Consider the following 23,415-nt stretch of genomic DNA (forward strand, 5'->3'; position numbering starts at 1 on the left):
CATTAAGAATGTTGTGTACATATAAATTCAAATAAAAAATTTTAATTAAGTGATTTTAGTGTTTTTTCATCTAGATGAATTGTCCATAGGCTTAAAAAATGTCATGTGGGGCGACCGTGATTTATCTTAAAATTAATTAATTTCCTTAACATAAATGTATTTTTTTTTTTTTACATGTTCTCAGTAATTAAAGTGTTTAAAAACAGAGTATTTGAATTTCTTTTGAGTTTTTGTATATAATGATCTCATATTTTTGTTCTGCAATTTCAGTCGCCTTCTAAAATGCAGTTAACAGACTTATTTTTCCTGTAAATCGCATAAAACTGATAGAAATGTTTTAAAAATATAATTTACTAAAGCATACTGTATCAGTGATTCATATTTCAGCCACAGAAATAAGATATTTTATTTTAAATTTAATACAGTGATAGCTTTTATTGGTCGCACCACATGATAAGTGGTCGCTCCAAATGACACGAAAACCTTATATAGTTAAAAATCTATTTAAGAGATCAATGAACAATACATTTTATACAAATTTTTTTATTTAAACCAGATTTTATACAAATTTCACAGAATTTTCCTGAACACAAACATTTTATAAACTCACTTTTATAAAAAAAAAAAAATCACTTCACAAACACAAGTGCACCATTTAATTTAACTTGACTTAGAATTTCTTTCTAACAAATAATAATGTTATAGATATAAATTATTTCATAAAAGTATTGTATACAGGTAACATTTGGGGTCAATAGTTTTTTTTAAGTAATTAATACTTTATTAATCAAGGACACATTCAGTGTCACATTCAGGAGCAGGCTATAATGTTCCGAAAGATTCTATTTCAAATAAATGCTGTTCTTTTGAACTTTCTATTCATCAAATAATCCTGACATATAAAATGTATCACAGTTTCCAAAAAAATATGAACATTGATAATAATCAGAAATGTTTCTTGAGCAGCAAATCATTAGTGACCCTGGATCACAAAACCAGTCACAAGTCGCACAGGGTATTTGTGGCAATAGTCAACAATACATTGTATGCGTCAAAATTATCGATTTTTCTTTTATTCCAAAAAATCATTAGGATATTAAATAAAGATCATGTTTTATATTTTGTAAATGTCCTACCATAAATTTATAAACATTTATTTTTGTGAGTGAATATAGCAATATTGCAAACATAAATGGACAACTTTAAAGGCGATTTTCTCAATGTTTCGATTTTGTAGCACCCTCAGATTCCAGATTTTCAGTTGTATCGGCCAAATATTGTTCTATCTTAACAAATCATACATCAATGGAAAGCTTATTTATTCAGCTTTCATATGATGTATAAATCTCAATTTCAAAAAATTTACCCATGTGACATTGACCCATTGAGTGGTTTTGTGGTCTAGGGTTACATATTAGAATTATTTCTGAAGGATCATGTGACACTGAAAACTGGAGTAACGATGCTGAAAATTCAGCTTTGATCATAGGAATAAATTACAGTTATATATTCACATAGAAAACAGATATTTTAAACTGTAATAATATTTCACTCTTCTCCTATCAAGGTACTCTGCTCTTGCTGCAGGGTTAGAATTTTTTCGCTTGGCAGTGGCATCTGGTAAAATAGATTAAAATAGTTTTAAATAAATAAATAGGCAATAATAAATACACTACTAATACATGCATTATTACTAAACTGAAATTACATGCTCTAATTTTTTTTTGTTGCATTTTTCTCATATTGTACAAAGAGTAAACACAAACTGTCTGAAATCTATAAAAAAGATCTCAAATTGCATAAAAATCTATTCCAAATGATATTAAAGTAAAGTACTTTTTTTATATAAACCGTCAATTGAATATAAAAGCATAAAACTGCCAATCTAGGACATATATCTATCATGGAAAACAGTCTGCAGTGGTCGCACCACATGATATTTGGTCGCACCACATGATATTTTCAAATTCAGTCATAATTTACAGGCACAGAATTGGCCACCTAAACAAAACAAGCTAGCTTGCCAAAAAAGGTCACTATGAAATTTATAATAAAAATATATATTTGTAGAAATAACTTTAATATTAAATTTTTTTTGAGGTCATCCCACATGACATCCAAATGTGGCAACTACATACCAACCATTACAAAGGTTTATTTTTTTTCCAATTTGAGAGAATTACAAACCTGCTTGCTGCTTCCATGGGTCCTTGGTATATTGGTTTATGATGTAACTTCCTGTGTTTGAATAGTTTTCAACATATAAGTCCCAAAATGGTAGTTCCTTGATGGTCGCACCACATGATATTTCATAAAATGGACATCATCGGACAAAGTTTGTTTGTATATTATGATGGAAATATAAATACAAATGCTTTGAATTTTTTTAAAGGATTACAAAACATTTTGGAAATCATGCCAGATAGTGCAGAAAATAAATTTGAATAAATTCAGAGTAATTTCAAAGACGTTTTCAAAACAGAAGTTATGGCCGGACGGTCGCACCACATGATGTTTTGACACTTTAAATAACAAAAAAAATAACAAATAAGTAAAGGTTTTTTAAAAGTTAAAGTGAGTACATACATGGGAGAGGTACTATAAATATACAGTATCTTTTTATGCATTTAAACCCATTTTTGCCTGAAAAAATGCAATCGGACAGAAAATGTAGGCGTCACGTCATTGACCCACGCACACACACACGCACACGCACGCGCACACACACTCCACTCTCACATCAGACAACGTTTCTCTATTTACAGATATGACGAGACGTGGGCGAGTGACGCAGTAGGGCTGCACAATATATGGAAATTATCGGAATATTGCAGATGTGTGTATATCGTGAATATCTCGACGGCTCGCAGTAACTGCGGTCATGAACAAAAGACGAAGAGAAACTCACTCGCTCTCGGCTGAAGAACTTCTGTCGCTTTAATAAGAATCAGGATATATTTAATTCATACAGTGAAAACTAAGCAGTGTTTATTTTTACATTTGATTATTCAGTTTCTGTTGTTTAATAACCTGACTCCTGACCCCCGAGGTTTACACTGATGTTAGAATAACACTTCTGATATACAGTAAAACACTGATGTTCAGAAGTTTAGGGATGTTTTCTTGTCACGTATGTAGGTTATATTATTTTAAATACATTTTAAAGATAATTTATTTCACACACTTTAAGCATTATCGTATCGTATATCGCATTATTGAATGAGTTATTGTATTTTTCTTCAGTATCGTGCAGCCCTAGACACAAGTACCTAATATTCCTGACCGGTGTAAAATACACACTGATAACAGGCTTACCGTGGTGAACCAGGGTCAGACAAACACACATGTACTGACTCACTTAAATGTTGTTCATTTTAATCCAACAAAAAAAACTTACATAGTGTACCTTATTATAAAGTGTTAAAAATGCAAACATGAAAAGAGTTTGAATGAACTAAATAATTAGAAATGCTGATTCACTCAGAGGAGATTATGAACCCAGAATGCATCAGCTATGCACTGTTGTGAAGATCATTAATCTAGAATGTTGATTTACAGGTTTTCAATGCATGAGTCAAATAACGGCGATCCACAGAACACAGAACACAGCTGTATATGTTCACAACACAGATGTCATGTCTCAATCGTGGAAGGTTCATACTTTTAATATAAAATTTAATAAATGTGTATCTTTTAATTATTATGTAGCAAAAGTTTCACAAAAAGCATGATACTTGAACTTGTTTTATATAGTGTCACATACCATTTATTCACTATAAACAACATATCGCATCTTAAGCCACTATTTTATATTTAAAAAACAAATATATGCCTCAATCACTGAGATTTTCTTTATTATGAATTAAAAAAACACCCAAGCCTACATTGTGAAAATAGTTTATTAACGAGTATAAAAAACAATATATAACATTAATTCCAGTTTCACACGGAGTGAAAAGAACATGGCCTTATTTTACAATAAACCGACATTCATAAGCTGTCGCTCACGTGCCGGATGAGGTCGGCCACCAGCAGCGGAGAAGACTTCTGCTCTGGATTCAGAGTCATGTGGAAGAAGTCCTTCCATGAGGAGCTCACAGGAGCGCTGAGGGACGACCAATCAAACACACTTATGCCAAACATCTGGACTGGAATACAGCAACACTAAACTAACACAGATCTGCATGTGCATATCTTAGAGGGTTATAAACATGTGCAAATACTTCACTCTAAATATCTGGAAACACTTTATAATAAGGTTTTATTTGTTAATATTAGTTAATGAAAAAAATACTTATATCACTTATAATTTTGGTTAATGTTAATTTACATTAATGTAAACATTATACAAATATAAAGTTGTATCCGTTTCATTTTTTTAATAATCACTGTTGTTATTATTAATGGACCTGATCAAACATGTCATCAAACTATCAATGAAAAATGTATTAACTAACATTAATAAGTATTGTAACAATTGTATTGCTCATTATTAATGCAATAACTAATGGGACCATATTTAAAAACGTTACCAAATATTTTTGTGTGATGAGATTTTTGTTTTTGCATTATGATGATGCGCGCACACACACACACACACACACACACACACACACACACACACTCACTCTCACACACACACACACACACACACACACACTCACTCTCTCACACACACACACACTCTCACACACACTCACTCACACTCACACACTCACTCTCTCACACACGCACACACGCACTCACACACACTCACTCTCACACACACACTCACTCACTCACACACACACACACACACACACACACACACACACACACACACACACACACACACACACACACACACACACACACACACACACTCACTCTCTCACACACACACACTCTCACACACACACTCTCACACACACACTCTCACACACACACTCTCACACACACACTCTCACACACACACTCTCACACACACACTCTCACACACACACTCACTCTCTCACACACGCACACACTCTCACACACACACGCACACACTCTCACACACACACACTCACTCTCACACACACTCACTCTCACACACACTCACTCTCACACACACTCACTCTCACACACACTCACTCTCACACACACTCACTCTCACACACACTCACTCTCACACACACTCACTCTCACACACACAAACACTCACTCTCTCACACACACACACACACACTCACTCTCTCACACACACACACACACACACACTCACTCTCTCACACACACACACTCTCACACACACACACACACTCACTCTCATACACACTCACTCACTCACACACTCACACACTCACTCACACACTCACTCACTCACTCACACACTCACTCACACACTCACTCACACACTCACTCACACACTCACACACTCACTCACACACTCACTCACACACTCACTCACACACTCACTCACACACTCACTCACACACTCACTCACACACTCACTCACTCACACACTCACTCACACACTCACTCACACTCACTCACTCACACACACACACACACACACACACACACACACACACACACACTCACTCACTCACTCTCACACACACGCACACACACACACACGCACACACTCACTCACTCACACACGCACACACACACACACTCACTCACTCTCTCACACACGCACACACACTCACAAACACACACTCACTCACACACACACACTCACACACACACACACGCACACACACACACACTCACTCACTCTCTCACACACGCACACACACTCACAAACACACACTCACTCACACACACACACTCACTCACACACACACGCACACACACACACACTCACTCACTCTCTCACACACGCACACACACTCACAAACACACACTCACTCACACACACACACTCACTCACACACACACGCACACACACACACACTCACTCACTCTCTCACACACGCACACACACTCACAAACACACACTCACTCACACACACACACTCACACACACACACTCACTCACTCTCTCACACACGCACACACTCTCACACACACACACACACACACTCACTCTCTCACACACACACACTCACACTCACACGCACACACTCTCACACACACACACACACACACTCACACACACTCACTCACAGCTCTCTTTTGTCTGTGGTAACTATGACCTGGACATGTTTGTGTTCCTCCATATGTCTGTACAATATTAATAGTTAATGTTGCTCGCACCTCTGATCAGATCCAGATGACTCCTCCAGACTCCAGGCCGAGTTCTCCTGCCTTACTCTCATTGGCCGGTTAAACAGCAGAGTGTGCACGACTTCTGCAAGGCCAATCAGATCAACCTGTTGCAAGAGCAGAAATAATCACAGAAATTATGCAACAATTATTGCTTTTTACACATTTCATGGATTTGATTATTCATTATTGATTAGCTAGATAAATGAACAAACTGGTGCAAGCCCTAAACCATACGCCGGCAGCTGAAGTAGTTTAAAGATTATGTTTTTTCTTCTTCTTGATTATTTCTGCCGCTTCATAAACAGACACACATAAATCCCGATTCAGATCTAGGCAGGTGGAGCTGGGGGGGGGGGGGGGGGTTCAGAGAGTCTGTTAGCACTGCAGGACTAGCTGAAAGCTAACACTGAACCAGACTATTTCAATGTTAAGCAAGCAATCCCATTGGCTGCAGGATCAGCAGAGCCAATCAGCTGTGCCATAGATGTAACACACATGGTTTAAAACTTTCCACACATGCCAGCATGACAAAACTTAGTGTATTTACTAGTTGCCATATCAACACTATATAGAGGAAAAAAATGCACCAAAATAAAAAAAAATCTTTGGAAGATATCGCTGAACATTTAACTGTAGCAAAAGTACATTTCTTTAATTTTTCATCTCTGTTTTTTTTTGTTTATTTAAAATTAGACAAACCTGATATTATTGTAATCTTATGTGTGTTATTTAACAGTTGATATGGCTCTTTAATGCTGATCTAACAGCAGAAACACCCGCCGGGTTTAAACCCCAGGTGTGCAGGCGGGGCATGTTGTCACACTGCGTTACAATGAGCCCCTATTAGAACTATGCTATTCTATTCTATACTTTCATGAATTCTATTGAGAAACCATGAGAATAAGGTGAATAAAGACTAAAGTTAATTGTATTTTATTGAGAAAATATTTTAGTTTGTCTTGTATATTTTTTTGGATTAGATCAGATAACATTTTAATCTGTCATATGGTCACCTTTGGGGCATGTTGTCACATTTCACTTCCATTCTTTCAGGGTAAATCAAGAAAGAAAAAGCATTCACTGTATTAATGAAGCAAAACCACATAATTGTACAAGACGTGGGAAATTAATGTGGGAAAAAATAAATACCCTGAACCCAAAGTGAATTTACACAAACTGAGAGTCAAAAGTGTTGCTATATTTGGAGGAAAGAGTGTGAATGTACCTGATAAGGCGAGGCAGAAGCGGGCAGAAGACCCTGCTGTATGTACTCCTGCGCCGACGGAAGGTCTTGTGCAGTTTTCACGTCACTCTGGAGCTGCAGATCCACTGCGCGTGAGAAATCTAGAGCTGCGACGCCACTGCGGCCACAAACACAGGAAGAGCGGCTTGGAAACGGGTATCAATGCCAAGCGTGTGCGTGTGCGTGTGCGTGTGTGTGTGTGCGTGTGTGTGTGTGTGTGTGTGTGTGCTTCACTCATGTACCTGTGGTAAGAGTACAGGGTTTCTGGCTTCAGGCCTCCATGGACCACCTGACAGGAATGAAACCGCTTCACCAACTCTAGTAACAGAAGGACTAAGCGTGAAACATCCGGACTAGCAATGGGCTTAGCGAGGAGATCCTAACGGTGGAAAGATGAAAACAGAAATGTTTCATTGAGGACTTGTGTATAAAAAGATTGTTTCCTCCACAGAATAAAGAATAAAAAGGGTAATTGCGAGTTTACTTCTCAGAATTGCGTGATAAAGATGCGGCGGTTATGAGGAAAAGAAAAACGAACTGAGGAGACGTACCTCAATGGTCACTCCGTGAGGAATCCTCCAGAGAGTCATGCAGCCGTTCTCGAACACGTAGCAGGAGATCTGGACGAGGCGATCCTGCTGGTCATGTGACAGTCGAGCTCGGAGCTGCGAGCTGATGAAGAAATCCCACGGCACTGAGGAAGAGTCCAGCTGAACCAGGAAAACAGGGAAGCGTACAGTACAGGAGGAGGAAATATGGAAACATCAGAGTTAGTCACAAAAACATGACAAATAAAGATATAAGAAATGAGTGTTTATATATATATATATATATTAGTGCTGTCAAATCGATTAATCACCTATCATAAAAGTTTGTGTTTATATGATACTTGGTGTGTGTGTGTGTGTATATGTATATATACACACACACATATATATACACACATATACACAAATTTTTATGTTAGATGCGATTAATCAATTTGACAGCATATATATATTTATATAAACAGAAAGAGAGAGAGAGAGAGAGAGGAAGAGCAGTGTAAATCTAAAAGTTAAAGGTTATCACGAACATCATAATATATCAACAAAGTATAAATACACAAGAGTGTGAATATATATATATATATATATATATAATATATATATATATATATAGTCAACCAGTGGAGGCGGGGCTCATTTGCATATTAATAGATCCATGCATACTAAATGAGGCAAGGGTTTAGAGTTACATTCAAGATATTTTAGGGCATAAAGACTTTTTTCAAGGAAAAAACATTTAAAAATGTCATTTTGGTGATCAGAGATGAGTTTAAAGGGATACAATTATTGACTACAGGGGACTTTAATAAATACTATAATAATATATAAATAATACTAAAATTGCACTTTAAATATAAATAAAAAGTGTCTGTTTATCTGTAAATCTCATTTGCCATCATTGTATTGTCTTCTACCCTGCCAGCCGAGTGTTGATATAGTGTCGCACCTTCAGAAGGACAGTGGCATTGCTGGACGAGTAAACGGTGAACCCTTTCTTCTTCTCGCGGTAAACCAACGTCTCTCCATCTGGAAGTGTGGGGAATATTCTATTAAACATTATTTTGACAATATTACTGCCCCTGTGCATGAGTTTTCCATATACCAAGAGTTAAGTTCCCGCTGGTGTCGGGAAGAAGCTCAGTTTTACGGTGGAAGCTGGAAAAGGTTGTCACGTCTGCTTGCTGACACAGCCTGGACCTCACGCCTGGACCGCAGACGTCCTCGGATTCAGTGACTGACACTTTGAGCACAAGTACAAACATGTTAAAAAGATGTAAGATCATATATCATAGAACATATTTTGGGCGTGGAAAAATGACCAGATAATGTAAGATGTGTGTGCCTGGGATCCAGTAATGAAACAAGTGACGTCTTTGTGAACGAGTCATTGAATCATTCATATATATATCAAAAACAAAAATACATTTTAGGTTTCTTTCTTGTATATTTTATATATATATATAGGGTTCCCATGGATCCTTAAAAAGTCTTAAATTAGATTTTTTAGTCTTGTGTGCGTATATATATATATATATATATACAGACAGACACACACACACACACAGACACACACACACACACACACACAAGAAAGAACCTAAAATGTATCTGTTTTTTTTTTTAAGATCTAAACAAAACACAATAGATTAGGATGGACAATTCTGGATAAATTGAATCATTTTTGAATCATTGATTCTCCCATGATTCTGAACAGATAATTAAACAAAACAACATGCAATTTACTAAAGGGTTCTTCTGACTAAATGTTAATTGCTGCAGTCTATTTAAAAATGTATATTTGACTTGAATTATTTTTAAAAATCGGTTTGAGTGAATGATTCAATGACTCACTCATAAAGAGTTCACTTGTTTCATTACTGGATGAATCAGTGTTTTTAAACGAATCTCTTGAGTGGATGATTCAATGATTCAAACTCATTTTTAACAGTCTCTTGTCGCCACCTACTGGTGTAACGATGTAATGATACAATCTTTATTTGAAGCTTCAAGTTAATTTTTTAAAAGGTGATTTAACTTCGATAGCGATCTTTTAACAATTAATTGAGCAGCTCTAAAACAGACTCGTTTCACTAAGAGAGCATATAAACTCTAAAGTGTGAGCTTTATTTCCCACCGTTCTCCAGCACAGTCTCTGCTCCCTCCACGGCTCGGCTGATCTCCGTGTCATTAAAGCGGTTCATGGGATCCTGGGAAAAGTTAGCGAAGGAAGTGCCGCCCAAGTCCTGACTGATCTCTAGGATAGGACTGTGAACACAAAGCATAATACGATCATTACATTTCTGTAGTATCTCATTATCATGAAATAAAATTTCTCATATTGTGAAATAAGATTTTGGCCATTTCATCCACCCCTAGTATTTACTTCCTTAAAAAAAATGTCCCTCGTCTTTTAGTGTTTTATAAATGTCATTGTCTGATAGTGGATTTCTTAACTTCACCCAATGTGTTTATTACAGTATAGGGACTGAGTATAGATTATTGGAGAACGTTTTACACGAAAATACTGTTCTGGTCCTTCCAGTGTTACTTGAAGTTTCTTCGTAATTATTTGTGAAAATTGTTTCTACACCAATTTTTTTTTTTTCAGTTCAAGACATTTTTAAGACAATTCTGAACATTTCCAGACAGTTTTATCGCAGTAAGCGAACACGCTGATGCGTCATCTTTGAGTACCCAGGGTTTGACAGATACTGTAAAATGAAACACTTTTTTGGTTTTCAAGGACTGAGATCTCACTTATCAAACAATATCTTTATTATCTTTTAAATAAAAAAAATGTAAATGGATGAAAAATAAACTAATCAAAAAATGGTACAAATAATAAAGTGCAGCAGATGCAATGACGGTGGAAACTTTAATCATTGAAAGGACGCTATGACAAAGATATCGCTTTCCTTATTAAATCTGATTATCAATTTCCATGAATATATGATTGATCTGAAGAATGAAAGCAATGATTGCTTTATATGAGCAATATCACACTCATATCCATGAGAAATGCCTCTATATATGTATTAGACAGACTGCTAATTCATGCACTTGTCAAGTACCTTTTCTTAAATATGTCTGTTTTCATGGGTTTTCAGGACTTACATTTCAAAAAGTAAAATTCAAGCACTTTAAACACATTGTACGAACCCTGCAGACAGCAACAAAGAGTCGGCCCAGATCCGGCCCACATCCGGTGCGCGCTGAATCCACATGTACCAGATCTGGGCCGACACCATGTTGCTGTCTGGGGAGCTCAATAATAAAAACAGTAAATTCAAGCACGTTAAGCAGCTGGAGTACCTGAGCTTGTTCTCCTCAGGGCTCATGGCAGAGCTCGGTGCTTTAGTGGACTCTGGGTTCTCCGGGGGTTTCTGCCTCTCGACTCCAGCGAATGGAGTTGAAGCGAGATGAGTGGCACGAGCGAACTCACACGTGTCGTCTGGACTCCGGCACAGAGTCTTATTCCAGTGGCCGTTGACGATGGCTTCCTCACAGCGAGAGATGGACGAGTCCTGCTAATGAACGTGATTACTGACAGGAACACTTCAATTACAAACACTGAGAAGAAACTGAAAGGAGTAGTTCACTTTAAAATGAACATTAGCCCATGATAGATGCACGTTTTTGAGCTTCAATCTGTTGGTAGCCATTCACTGCCATTATAAAGCTTGGAAGAGCAGGACATTTATTAATATAACTCTGATTGTGTTCGTCTGAAAGAAGAATGTCGTATACACCTAGGATGAGTTGAGGGAGAGTAAATCATGGGCTAATGTTCATTAAGTGAGCTACTCCCTGTAGGAACGCTGATCTCACTCTGTCAGCGGAGGGTTCTGCTCTTGACTTCGGCACTTTCAGACTCGAGGTCGGCAGCTTCAGAGACACACGGTTAGCTGAAGATGATCTGAAATTGCAGAGAAAACATACTGATTAAATGAAAGAGTGGACAGAGCGACCAAAGAAGGAAAATAAAAAATAAAACAAACACAAAAAACTAAAATGGAATGACAAAAAGAACAAACAAAAGAACTAGAAAGAGATGAAAAAGGAGATTGGAGAAAGAAAGAAAGAAAGAAAGAAAGAAAGAAAGAAAGAACCATATAAAGACAGAATGCAAAAATGAATGAACAATAAAAAGGAAGAATGATAAAAGAACGATAGAAGTGAAAAGATAAAAAAGAACAAACTATAAAAAAGAATGATAAACGGATGACAAAAGATAGAATGATAGAAAGGAAGAACAATATAAAAGAGCGATACAAGAAAGATCAACGATAAAATGATAAGAACGATGAATAGAAAGAAAGAAAGAAAGAAAGAAAGAAAGAAAGGCCAGCTGGTGTCCTCACGGTTTGTGTGTCTGTCTGTTCTCATCAGAAGCGCTAGATGGTTTTGCTGTGGCTGTTTTCTGCTGTTGAGAGTCACTTCCACCTGAACACACACACACACACACACACACACGTTTAGCACAGGAATATCACCTGAACACACACACGTGTTTAGCACAGGAATTTCACCTGAACACACACACACACAGACACACAGTGTGTTACAGACAGGAGAGACTCACTCTGATGCGTGTGCTCCTCTCGGCTCACTGAACTCCTCCTGAACACACAACAGAAAAACCATCAGCAAAAAGATCAGAGAAACATTTAAATGCAAATACCCCAACACAACACAACACAACACAACCCAACCCAACCCAACTCAACCCAACACAACACAACTCAACACAACACAACACAACACAACACAACACAACACAACTCAACACAACTCAACACAACACAACTCAACACAACCCAACTCAACACAACCCAACACAACTCAACTCAACTCAACACAACCCAACACAACACAACTCAACCCAACCCAACTCAACACAACCCAACACAACTCAACACAACCCAACACAACCCAACTCAACCCAACCCAACTCAACACAACCCAACACAACTCAACTCAACTCAACACAACCCAACACAACACAACTCAACCCAACTCAACACAACCCAACACAACACAACTCAACCCAACCCAACTCAACACAACACAACCCAACCCAACCCAACCCAACACAACTCAACACAACCCAACACAACCCAACCCAACACAACTCAACCCAACCCAACTCAACACAACCCAACCCAACACAACCCAACACAACACAACCCAACCCAACTCAACACAACCCAACCCAACCCAACTCAACACAACCCAACCCAACTCAACCCAACACAACTCAACTCAACCCAACCCAACCCAACTCAACACAACCCAACACAACCCAACACAACCCAACTCAACACAACACAACCCAACTAGGGATGTTAACCGATGGCCGTTTGACCGATGGTTAACCGATTAAAGTTGTCAGTAGTCGGTAAAAAAAAAAAAGAAAAAAAAGTTCTCTCTAAATTAGGCTATTATAGACAGTGGACTAAACGCTACTACAGTTAGCCATCTCATTCCAAGATCTTTTTGTGTGAAGTGAACAAATACCTCACACTCAATTTTTCATAACTCGCCTGTTTGTACTTAATAAACCAATAAAAAACATTTGGTGTGAGGTCACAGCGTTTGGGTTTGCGCGCTCACAAGGTTTGCGAAAAGTAAAGGCTACAGGCTAAAACACTCGGGGTTAGAGCCAGGGCAGACGACAGGATGAAGCGTGCAAAGAAAAGTAGTGTGTGGGACTATTTCACCAAACAGATGTAAGTTGCAACTTGTGTGATACAGTGCTTAAATACAGTAGTAGCACATCATCTATGATGTATCACCTGAAAACGCGACACCTGATGATCATCATCTTTCTTTATTGTTGTTAGCACTAACGTTACCTCAAACTAAAGCGGCGTCTCTTCGGAGCTGTCATTTTCTTAAATGAGCCGCGGCAATGTTTCCAATGAGCTTCTAACGCTAGACAAACGCCTTTATTTTCAACGCGATCACCTTGTACCCAAACCATTTCGAAACTAAGGAGCCATTTGTCCTCCGATTACATACAAGCTCCTCGGCGCCGCGTTTGCGGGACTCATGTTTCGTGCTGAGGGGATTTAAAAAAAGTGACGTCAGTGGAAGGGCGGCAGAGAGATTGCGACAAAGTTGCGAAATTGCAGGCGCGGCTCGAAATGGCTGTTATTTCAAATAGCGTAGCATACTGAAAAACTAACTTTCAACCGGCTAATGAGGCTCGGTGGTCGGTCAAGAAATTTTTTAGTTTTCGCCATCCCTAAACCCAACTTTTAGTTTTCGCCATCCCTAAACCCAACTTTTAGTTTTCGCCATCCCTAAACCCAACTCAACACAACCCTACTCAACACAACTCGACCCAACACGACTCAACTCAACAACTCAACTCGACTCAACTCGACTCGACCCAACACAACTCAACAACTCTCAACTCGACTCGACTCGACTCGACTCGACTCGACTCGACTCGACTCGACCCGACCCGACACGACTCAACTCGACCCAACACGACACGACTCAACTCGACCCAACACGACTCAACTCAACTCGACCCAACACGACTCAACTCAACAACTCTCAACTCAACAACTCTCAACTCAACAACTCTCAACTCAACAACTCTCAACTCAACAACTCTCAACTCAACAACTCTCAACTCAACAACTCTCAACTCAACAACTCTCAACTCAACAACTCTCAACTCAACAACTCTCAACTCAACTCGACCCAACACGACTCAACTCAACAACTCTCAACTCAACAACTCTCAACTCAACAACTCTCAACTCAACAACTCTCAACTCAACTCAACTCAACTCAACTCAACTCAACTCAACTCAACTCAACTCAACTCAACTCAACTCAACTCAACTCAACTCAACTCAACTCAACTCAACTGTGTCGGTTCCAGGAGGATTTTTTCCATAGGGATTAAAAAAAAAGAAAAAAGAAAAAGGTCTTTCTTAAAGCATTATAAGAGCTGACCTCTGAACCTCATGCCCTTCTTCCTGATCGCTGTAAATGACGAATGGAGCTCGTTTCACAACAGGGGCGGCAGGTTCACACGCACCAGAAGAGCCGGCCTCCTCGTCGACGATCTAGACCAAGAATTAAAATCACACTGTTAAAACAGGAGCCAGACTTATGCTGGTGTGTGTCTGAAAGCTCATTTTAAAAATGCAAAACATGCGTTTAAAGGGATAGTTCACCCAGAAATGAACATTAGCCCATGATTTACTCTCCCTGAACTCATCTTAGGTGTATATGACATTCTTCTTTCAGACGAACACAATCAGAGTTATATTAAAAAAATCTCCTGGCTCTTCTATTTTAGTTGATTAAGTTTTAAATGTGGATATTTTTCTTACACAAACGCATGGCTTCACTTCAGAAGGCCTTTATTAACCCCACAGAGCCTGTGGAGCACTTTATCATGGACAGATTAACTTTTATGATGGACGGATGCACTTTGGTGGACTTCAAAAAATATACGGCCATTCACTGCCATTATAAAGCTTGGAAGAGCCAGGACATTTTTTAATATAACACTGACTGTGTTCGTCTGAGAGAAGAATGTCGTATACACCTGGGATAAGTTGAGGGCGAGTAAATCATGGGCTAATGTTCACTTTTGGGTGAACTATCCCTTTAAAGGAATCCTTCACCCGAAACTTCAAGTTCTTTCATCATTTATCAGATACTGAGTGTAAGGCTGTACCTGCTGTGGAGCTGTGCTGATCCTCTGCTGAATGAGTCTCTGCTTCTGCTCGATCTGAAGCTGCAGTTCCTGCTTTATTCTGTTGATGTTTGAGGCCTTTTCTGCAGTTAGAAATGTAAAATCGAATTAAAATGCTATACGGTCTAATCAAGGCTTATTATAGTTAACTAAAACCATAAAAGACACGTGTTCCTTGAAATAAAATAAACATTAAAAGAAATTATATATATATATATATAAAAATCTTAAACCTATTTGATTTCAGCTACATTTCTCATTGTCAGTTAGTTTGACTTAATTTAGTAATATCTAAAACTGATTTTTTTATTTTTTTTTACAAAACTATATAGACATTTAAAACACACACACACACACAGTCACACACACTCGTATGCGTGCGTGCTCTGGGTGTGTTTTTGTGAGTGATATACTCGATAATGTAATATTGCATATCATTAAAAAAACAATTACGGTGTTATCATGGACGATACCCCTAATTGTTATATATTGTATTGACAACTCAATTAAATACTTAACATCGTATATTCTGCAAAATTGGACGTTTTTAATAAACACTGGGCTGTTTTAGGGCTGGAGGATATGATGATATATGTAACATTAATATAAATGATCACATGGATGTACACCTATTCTGTATAATATAAAGCGTTCACAGGCTAATTAGCTTTATGTATTTCCCCGGCGTGGAAATCAGGCTCATATAATGTGAGGAAACATGATTCCTGCTGCGTGTCAATATCCATGATCACCGGATCTTTGGTGATTTGTAAGGAACACTATATCGAGTCCAACCTTTAGTTTAAACTGATAATCGTTCGTTTTACTGGTGTTTTCAGTTTCTCCTCTTAAATCCAGTCACGCATCAGCTCTCCTGCCACTCCGTCCGGCTGAGCGAGTGTGTTCCCGCGGGAAAGTGACGTCAGACTTCAGACGCAGCGCATGGGTTTAGTTAAAACACTTCTGATTAATTATGCATGTTTTTTGGGAATGCAGGAAATTAAAACATTTCTGGAAGGCGGTACATGATCTAACTGTTAAGATTGTGAAAACCCCACTGGACATTTCACCAACACGTTACCTCTTTGGTACGGAATTGGACAAGACGCTGGACACCACATGCAGGAAAGGATTATTATAATCCATCATTTAATCTGTTTAAACAAATCCTAAATGAAACTTTAAGACTGGAGCAACGCACATACACCCTAAAAACCAAGGGAGACGCCTCCCGAAAGATATGGGAACCGCTTATGGACCTCTGACACTACCATGTCATAACGGGGTTTGGCATGTTTACATATCATTCACAAAGGATGAACTGTGATCTGTGACCATGGACTGAGTTGATTTAATTTGCTGTTTTTTTATTATTTTATTTTATTTTTTGTTTTGTTTTCCTTTTTTCTGTCTGTTATGTCAATAAAATGTTAAAAATCAATAAAAAGATAATTGCAAAAAAACCACTTCTGATTCCACACTTGATTAAAGCCTCAAACACACTAACATCAGACATGCTGTAAAACACGCGTACCGCTCAGAGCCCTGTAGTAGCGCTGCGCACGAAGCTCTTCCAGGCTGAACTCCGCGTCTCCCTGGTACACCTGGTCTTTGCAGTACATGAGCTGCACGTGATCCTCCTGCTGGGAAGCCTGTTCTTCTGGAGTCGGAACCCTCTGGGACGGGAGCGCAGTCTCCGCTGGAGCGCTGAAACGTGAAGTCTCACGATTACACAAGTTAAAATAAAACAGTCACAGATCAATATATGGGATGAACTGAAGTACTAGTTACAGTCCAACAACAACAACATTCCCTTTAAGTTATAAAAACGCTTTTTTCTTGGTTATGCAAACATTAAAGTCCCCCTGTGGTGTAAATCCAGATTTTAATGTTGTTTATGTGTCTATGTGGTGTTTTTAATCTGCTTTAAGACAAAGCATGTGTAAATTCATAAGTCGACTCCATTGCTGAGTATTTCCTCCTTAAAACTGCAGTGAACCAAAGACAGTCTCAAAAACACGCTTTGAAATCGCTGGTGTTTCTGACGTCACAAACTACCTTGTAACCAATCAGATCAACGTGTGATCGTCAACCAGTGGATCTCTGAGCTGAGTGAGTGGAGGCGGGGCTCATTTGCATATTCATAGAACCACGCATACTAAATGAGGCGAGGGTGTCGAGTTACAGTCAAGATATTTTAAGGCATGAAGAATTTCTTCCAAAAACATTTAAATATGTAATTTTGGTGATCAGAGATGAGTTTTAATTCCATTTAACATTTTGCAAAATGCAACGTTTGAATTAGAGGTCGACCGATCGAACGGTTTTGCCGATTAATCGGCACCGATAACTGGAAGAGGCAAAATAAAAACTATCACTGACGCCTCGTGGAGTTTGTTTTGACGCAGCACAAAGCGGGACACTTCAGATGTGGATTTAAAACGGAGAATGAAACGGTATAATATACAGTACACTACCGTACGCGTTTTCATATCATTATAAAGTTATTAATTTGTTGACTAGAACAGCGTGTTTGCCGTCAAGGCTGAGAGGATGCTAACAATTAATACCTCAAAAACAAAACACGCCAGCTGATCGCTTTAATGCATCCGTTATGCAGGAAGAGGATATATATAGAGCTAGTGACATGAGAAGGCAATGAGTGTTGATATGCTGCCGACTGAAACATACAAACAAATCATGAGGTCGCTTTCAGTTTGGTTTTATCACCACTAACATAATTTGATTTGATATTTTGATGAATCATCAAGTGTTCTAAAATAGAAGCAAATAAAGTGTGAGAGTATACAGACAATACACACACGTGTGTCTAATACCAACGCTCTGGCCCTTGTGTAGTTAAGCATTAATGTTTGGATTTATATGCCATAGTAACACTTTACATTTACATTAACACTTGTAACATTAACTTTGGTTAATAAACGTATTGTTAATTTGTTGATTTCTATATTTACTAATACATTTTTATATTTTAAAGTTGTGTCTTAGTTAATACATTAGTACATAGTTTATACATGAATACATTCATATTTTTTAATCGATTGATCGGTTATCATTATCGGTAAAATCCACTATCGGTCGACCTCTATTTTAAATGTTCTTTGAACATTCTGAAACAAGATTTATAAAATTTATAACATTTATAAAAATAAATAAATAAATAATAGGAGAAGAACGTTTAACATGAACAATGTATAAATAAGCCCTTTGACTTCTGTGCAAAAAAAAAAAAAAACATGCTGTTGTAAATTAAAATGTTATTTGTTAATAAGGGAATTCAAATTAGGAGACATGAACACAATTATTTAGATATAATATAAAATACTCATGATTAAAACATATTTAATATAAACTTATCCTTAATCTTATTTGGTTTCGGCAGGTTAGACTACATCGATGTAGACTTCACTACAATGAGCCGTGTGTGTGTGTGTGTGTGTGTGTGTGTGTGTGTGTGTGTGTGTGTGACAAACGACCCAAAACAAAACAACACTTATTAAAAATCACTTAAGTTACAATAAAAACATCATGAACAAGTGGATCTTCAGCACACTGCTTACCTCCAAATGTGAGACGAAAGTTCATCCATCTTCACGCGTTTTGATTGCTCAAACCCTAAAGCCATCTATCCTGTGTGATATAATAAATCCAGTAGCATGCAACGAAGGTTATTTGTAATCAGAATACTAAAATTATGATGTTTTATAACACGAGTAGGATGGGTTAGTATTCATGACAGCTGGCCTCACAGCGACAGATACTAGCAAATCATTTTCAAATCAACAAAACATTATATTTGCGAGTCATATACATTTCAAGTTGTAATAATCATGACTGTACCTCCGAAAATCATCAAATATTTCTGTTTCGGCGAAGTTTGCTAGCATAAAACACTGACAGCAGAGGTGTATGTGTGTCTGTTGTGCATTCGAGGCTCAATTTCAAATGTTACCACGTGACTGTGACGTATTAAGTAACTGACGACGTTCCTCCTCGGCTCGACGTCACATAATAACGTACTTGGGAATTTAACATTTATTTTTTCGCGGTATATATATATATATATATATATATATATATATATATATATATATATATATATATATATATATTTCATTTTATAAACTATTTATAAACAATATGTCATTGTATTATAAAAACGTAAAGGCAAAAGGCAACTCATTTATCTCTTCTTGTTTTCTACGGAAGCCTTGTGCATATACTGCCCTCTTCTGTTTTGCAGTGAAATCAGGAGTTAAATCACTGATTGTGTTTATATAACGTTTTAAACGAATTCAAACGTTATTTAATTGAGTGATAACAGTATGTCAGAGATAAAATACGGTCATTCCAGCAGTTTATATTTAATTCAATTGAGAGAATTCATAGACCAATTTTTGTATTACGTCATAAATATTTAAATAAATGATGTTGCAAAAAACCGCTGGACACACAGGGCGCGCGCTCTGTTTCCATGGCCGTTCAGGTGAGGAGAATTAATTGTTCTTGAATAAGATCATTTAAAGAGCACTGGTTTAATAATTGTGATTATATCATCTAGTCAAGGAAATATATGTGTTGTTTTTGGTTCACACGTAGGCTATTTGCATCTTAAATGCAGGAGTTATTACATTTTCATATAAAAACTACAAAAGAAAAACCTGGAATATAACTAGTAATATTAATAACTAACTTTTGCCAAAAGTCATTTCATCCTTTTTTTTTTATTTTGCAATGGTACAAGTATATTAAATATATGAACATCAATTAAATAACAATGAACATCACAAAATGTACAATTTAATGTAAAATTGTCAATGAAGTAGAACAATAAGAAGAGTCGAGTCTATATTTATAGTAAAGTGATCCATTTATTGTAGTGTTTAAATGGGACAAGCAATATTTCAGGGTTTCAATCACTAGACAAACATGTTTACATCATTGTGCTTGAGTGACTTTTAAAGTTATTCTGGATCTGTTCACGTCAGTGATTATGAGGCCTGAGGTGAGCAAGCATACAGTAAATAAAGCTCAATGATTAGTTGAAATCCATGCCTTGATGAAATATTCAACAAAAATGTATGTTAATTGAGGTCAGTTTGAGTTACACTTAATTCACCCTGATACTCCAGAAGTGTAGATGGAGATGTGAGATTAGAAGAGCAGCCAAACACAACTTTTGGGTAATCGGGTAAACAACTATACTCTAGTGATATTTCTGTACTTGAATTGTACCAAAGGGAGAAAATCTCTTTTTTGCTAGCAAACGTACTCGGTTACTAACGTAACCTCGGTTCTCTCTAGAGAGGGAGCGAGTACTGCGTAATATCTTACGCTATGAGGGAAATCTCTTTTCCGCAAGATATTGAAGCCAAAAAATTATCCTTAATTTTGTATTAATGTAAAACGCGTTGCAGCAGCACGCAGACGGCTGGCGTGCCTATTGGCTGCTCTGCGGCAACTGCACCAGCCTATCGAGAGAGGCCCTCATGACGTCAGATCCAATGAGGGCGTTCCGCCGAAACGGGCGTGGCCAGGGCCTATAAATATAGCTCGATGGGCTGGATAATCTGGTTTTTCATCGCCGAAGCGAACCAGAGCGTGTTGCAGGCACGGCAAGATACGCAGTACTCGTTCCCTCTCTAGAGAGAACCGAGGTTACGTTAGTAACCGAGTACGTTCTCTCACGAGAGGTTCTCTCGTACTGCGTAATATCTTACGCTATGGGGAACACAGTGTAAAACGCCGTGCGTGCTGAGATCCAACACCGAAGTCCCAAGGGCAGGTGCCCGGGGCCCATATAGTACATGATCATCAGGGACTCGCAGAGAGTCCAGGAAGAGAGGCTACAAGCATCATTCCTGTAATAAACAGCATCCTATAAGGAGCAATTATAATGATAGTGTACCATACAGCCAGGGCGAAAACTCGGCCTAGTCTGATGAAAATTATGGGTCTTACACACTGCCCAAAGGGTTGCATGATCTAACAGCGAGCGTTGCTCAGGCAGTTTCAGTAATCTGGGCCGAAAGCATCGAGGCAGACAATACTGATCTATTAGACCGAAAAGCAGCCTAGCCTGCAAGGCGGGAACCTCTAGGTTATAAAACCTAATAAATGTAGACGGGGAGGCCCAGCCTGCCGCCATACAGATATCTTGCAAGGCAATCCCACTAGACCAAGCCCACGACGAGGCCATGCCTCTTGTGGAATGCGCTCTGACACCTAATGGGCACTGCAGGCCCTTAGAAGCGTAAGCCAGCGCTATAGCATCAACTATCCATCTGGATAGGCTCTGTTTCGACACGGCTAGTCCCTTAGAACGTCCATAGAACGAGACAAAGAGCTGCTCTGTCTGTCTGAAGACAGCCGAGCGAGACACATAAGCCCTTAACGCCCTGACCAGGCAAAGGAAGCTTGCGTCCTTTTCCTCATTAGAGACCGGCAGGGCGGACAGGGAAATCACCTGAGCCCCTAAACGGTGTGTTGAGGGATTTAGGAACGTACCCGTGTCTTGGCTTGAGTATGACTTTCGAGTCATTTGGCCCGAATTCCATACACGACGCGCTCACTGAGAGCGCTTGCAAGTCCCCTATACGCTTTACTGAAGCGAGAGCCAGAAGAAACACTGTCTTGAGAGACAAATGTTTGATGTCTATAGATTGTATTGGCTCAAACGGGGCGCCTTTCATGGCCTCCAAAACTGTAGAAAGGTCCCACATGGGAACTGATGGAGGTCTGGGAGGATTCGGTCTCTTAGCTCCTCTAAGGAAGCGGATGACCAAATCATTCCTTCCAAGTGACTGGAGTTCTGCCCCTATCCAGCAGTTCTTGCAGGAAGGAGAGAACCTCCGCCACCCCACAGTCTGGGGGTGATATGCCACGGGCTGTACACCAGCTAGAAAACACAGACCATTTCGAGGAATAGAGCCGTCTAGTAGACGGGGCCCTAGCCTGCGTGATTGTGTTTAGCACTCCCGGGAGGCTAGTAGATACCCGTTGATGGTCCATGCATGCAGGGACCAGAGCTCCGGGCGAGGATGCCAGATCGAGTCCCTGGCCTGAGAGAGGAGATCCCTCCTCACCGGTATCGGCCACGGTGCAGTATCTGCCAACTGCATCAGGACTGGTTTTCCCAGAGCGGAGCCACAAGCAGCACTGAGCATCCGTTTTCCCTGATTCGCTCTAGCACCTGAGGCACGTCCCCACTGTGGGTCTGAGGAAGAGCTGGCCCCAGGGACGATCTCCACAGTGAGTCGGTCACATTCAACCCAAGGACCAGCTCTTCTGTGGGGGTGCAGGGCCACCATCTGTTTCTTTTGCTCCGCTTTTTCTTGGTTGCTGTTAGCAGCAACTCCTTCATTACTGGTAAATAAGTTATAAATGATCTTGCCTATAATCCAAATGGCTGGTAGTCATTTCAACTGATAAATATTGAGTAGTGATCAATTGCTTTGACTCGTTTAGATGAAAACTGCTGAACTTAACTTAAAAATATTTTGCCATGAGTTATTGATCACATTTTTTCCTAGTGTAGTTCATTGTAATGCCATTGTGTTCTCCTCTTTTGTGCAGTTTGACACAACAGTTTTACCTGTTCCCAGGAAAGTGATTGAAGCATGTGCAGTACATGGACTTTTCTAACT

The 23,415-nt window shown here is 38.7% G+C and overlaps 1 protein-coding gene across 2 annotated transcripts; it reads right to left on the reverse strand.

Annotated features, from left to right (window-relative positions):
• Window positions 1-3,885: 3,885 nt before the first annotated feature.
• bub1ba (BUB1 mitotic checkpoint serine/threonine kinase Ba) lies at window positions 3,886-19,732 on the reverse strand. 2 transcript variants are annotated; one of them, XM_084091985.1, is made up of 17 exons: window positions 19,610-19,732; window positions 19,330-19,399; window positions 17,283-17,455; window positions 15,731-15,831; window positions 14,998-15,110; window positions 12,608-12,645; window positions 12,387-12,468; window positions 11,854-11,941; window positions 11,338-11,549; window positions 10,160-10,290; window positions 9,128-9,265; window positions 8,972-9,051; window positions 8,029-8,187; window positions 7,720-7,856; window positions 7,460-7,595; window positions 6,223-6,338; window positions 3,886-4,105 (listed from the first exon to the last, which is right to left on the reverse strand). In XM_084091985.1, exons 2-17 carry the CDS (start codon window positions 19,392-19,394, stop codon window positions 3,991-3,993), a joined length of 1,884 nt encoding a protein of 627 aa, XP_083948111.1. In that variant the 5' UTR covers window positions 19,395-19,399; window positions 19,610-19,732; the 3' UTR covers window positions 3,886-3,990. The 2 variants fall into 2 exon arrangements, with proteins under 2 accessions (XP_083948111.1, XP_083948110.1); XM_084091984.1 differs by having other exon boundaries at window positions 11,338-11,552; window positions 19,610-19,720.
• Window positions 19,733-23,415: the final 3,683 nt, after the last annotated feature.

This window comes from Abramis brama (genome assembly GCF_963993115.1).
Source record: "Abramis brama genome assembly, chromosome: 18".
Taxonomy (NCBI): domain Eukaryota; kingdom Metazoa; phylum Chordata; class Actinopteri; order Cypriniformes; family Leuciscidae; genus Abramis; species Abramis brama.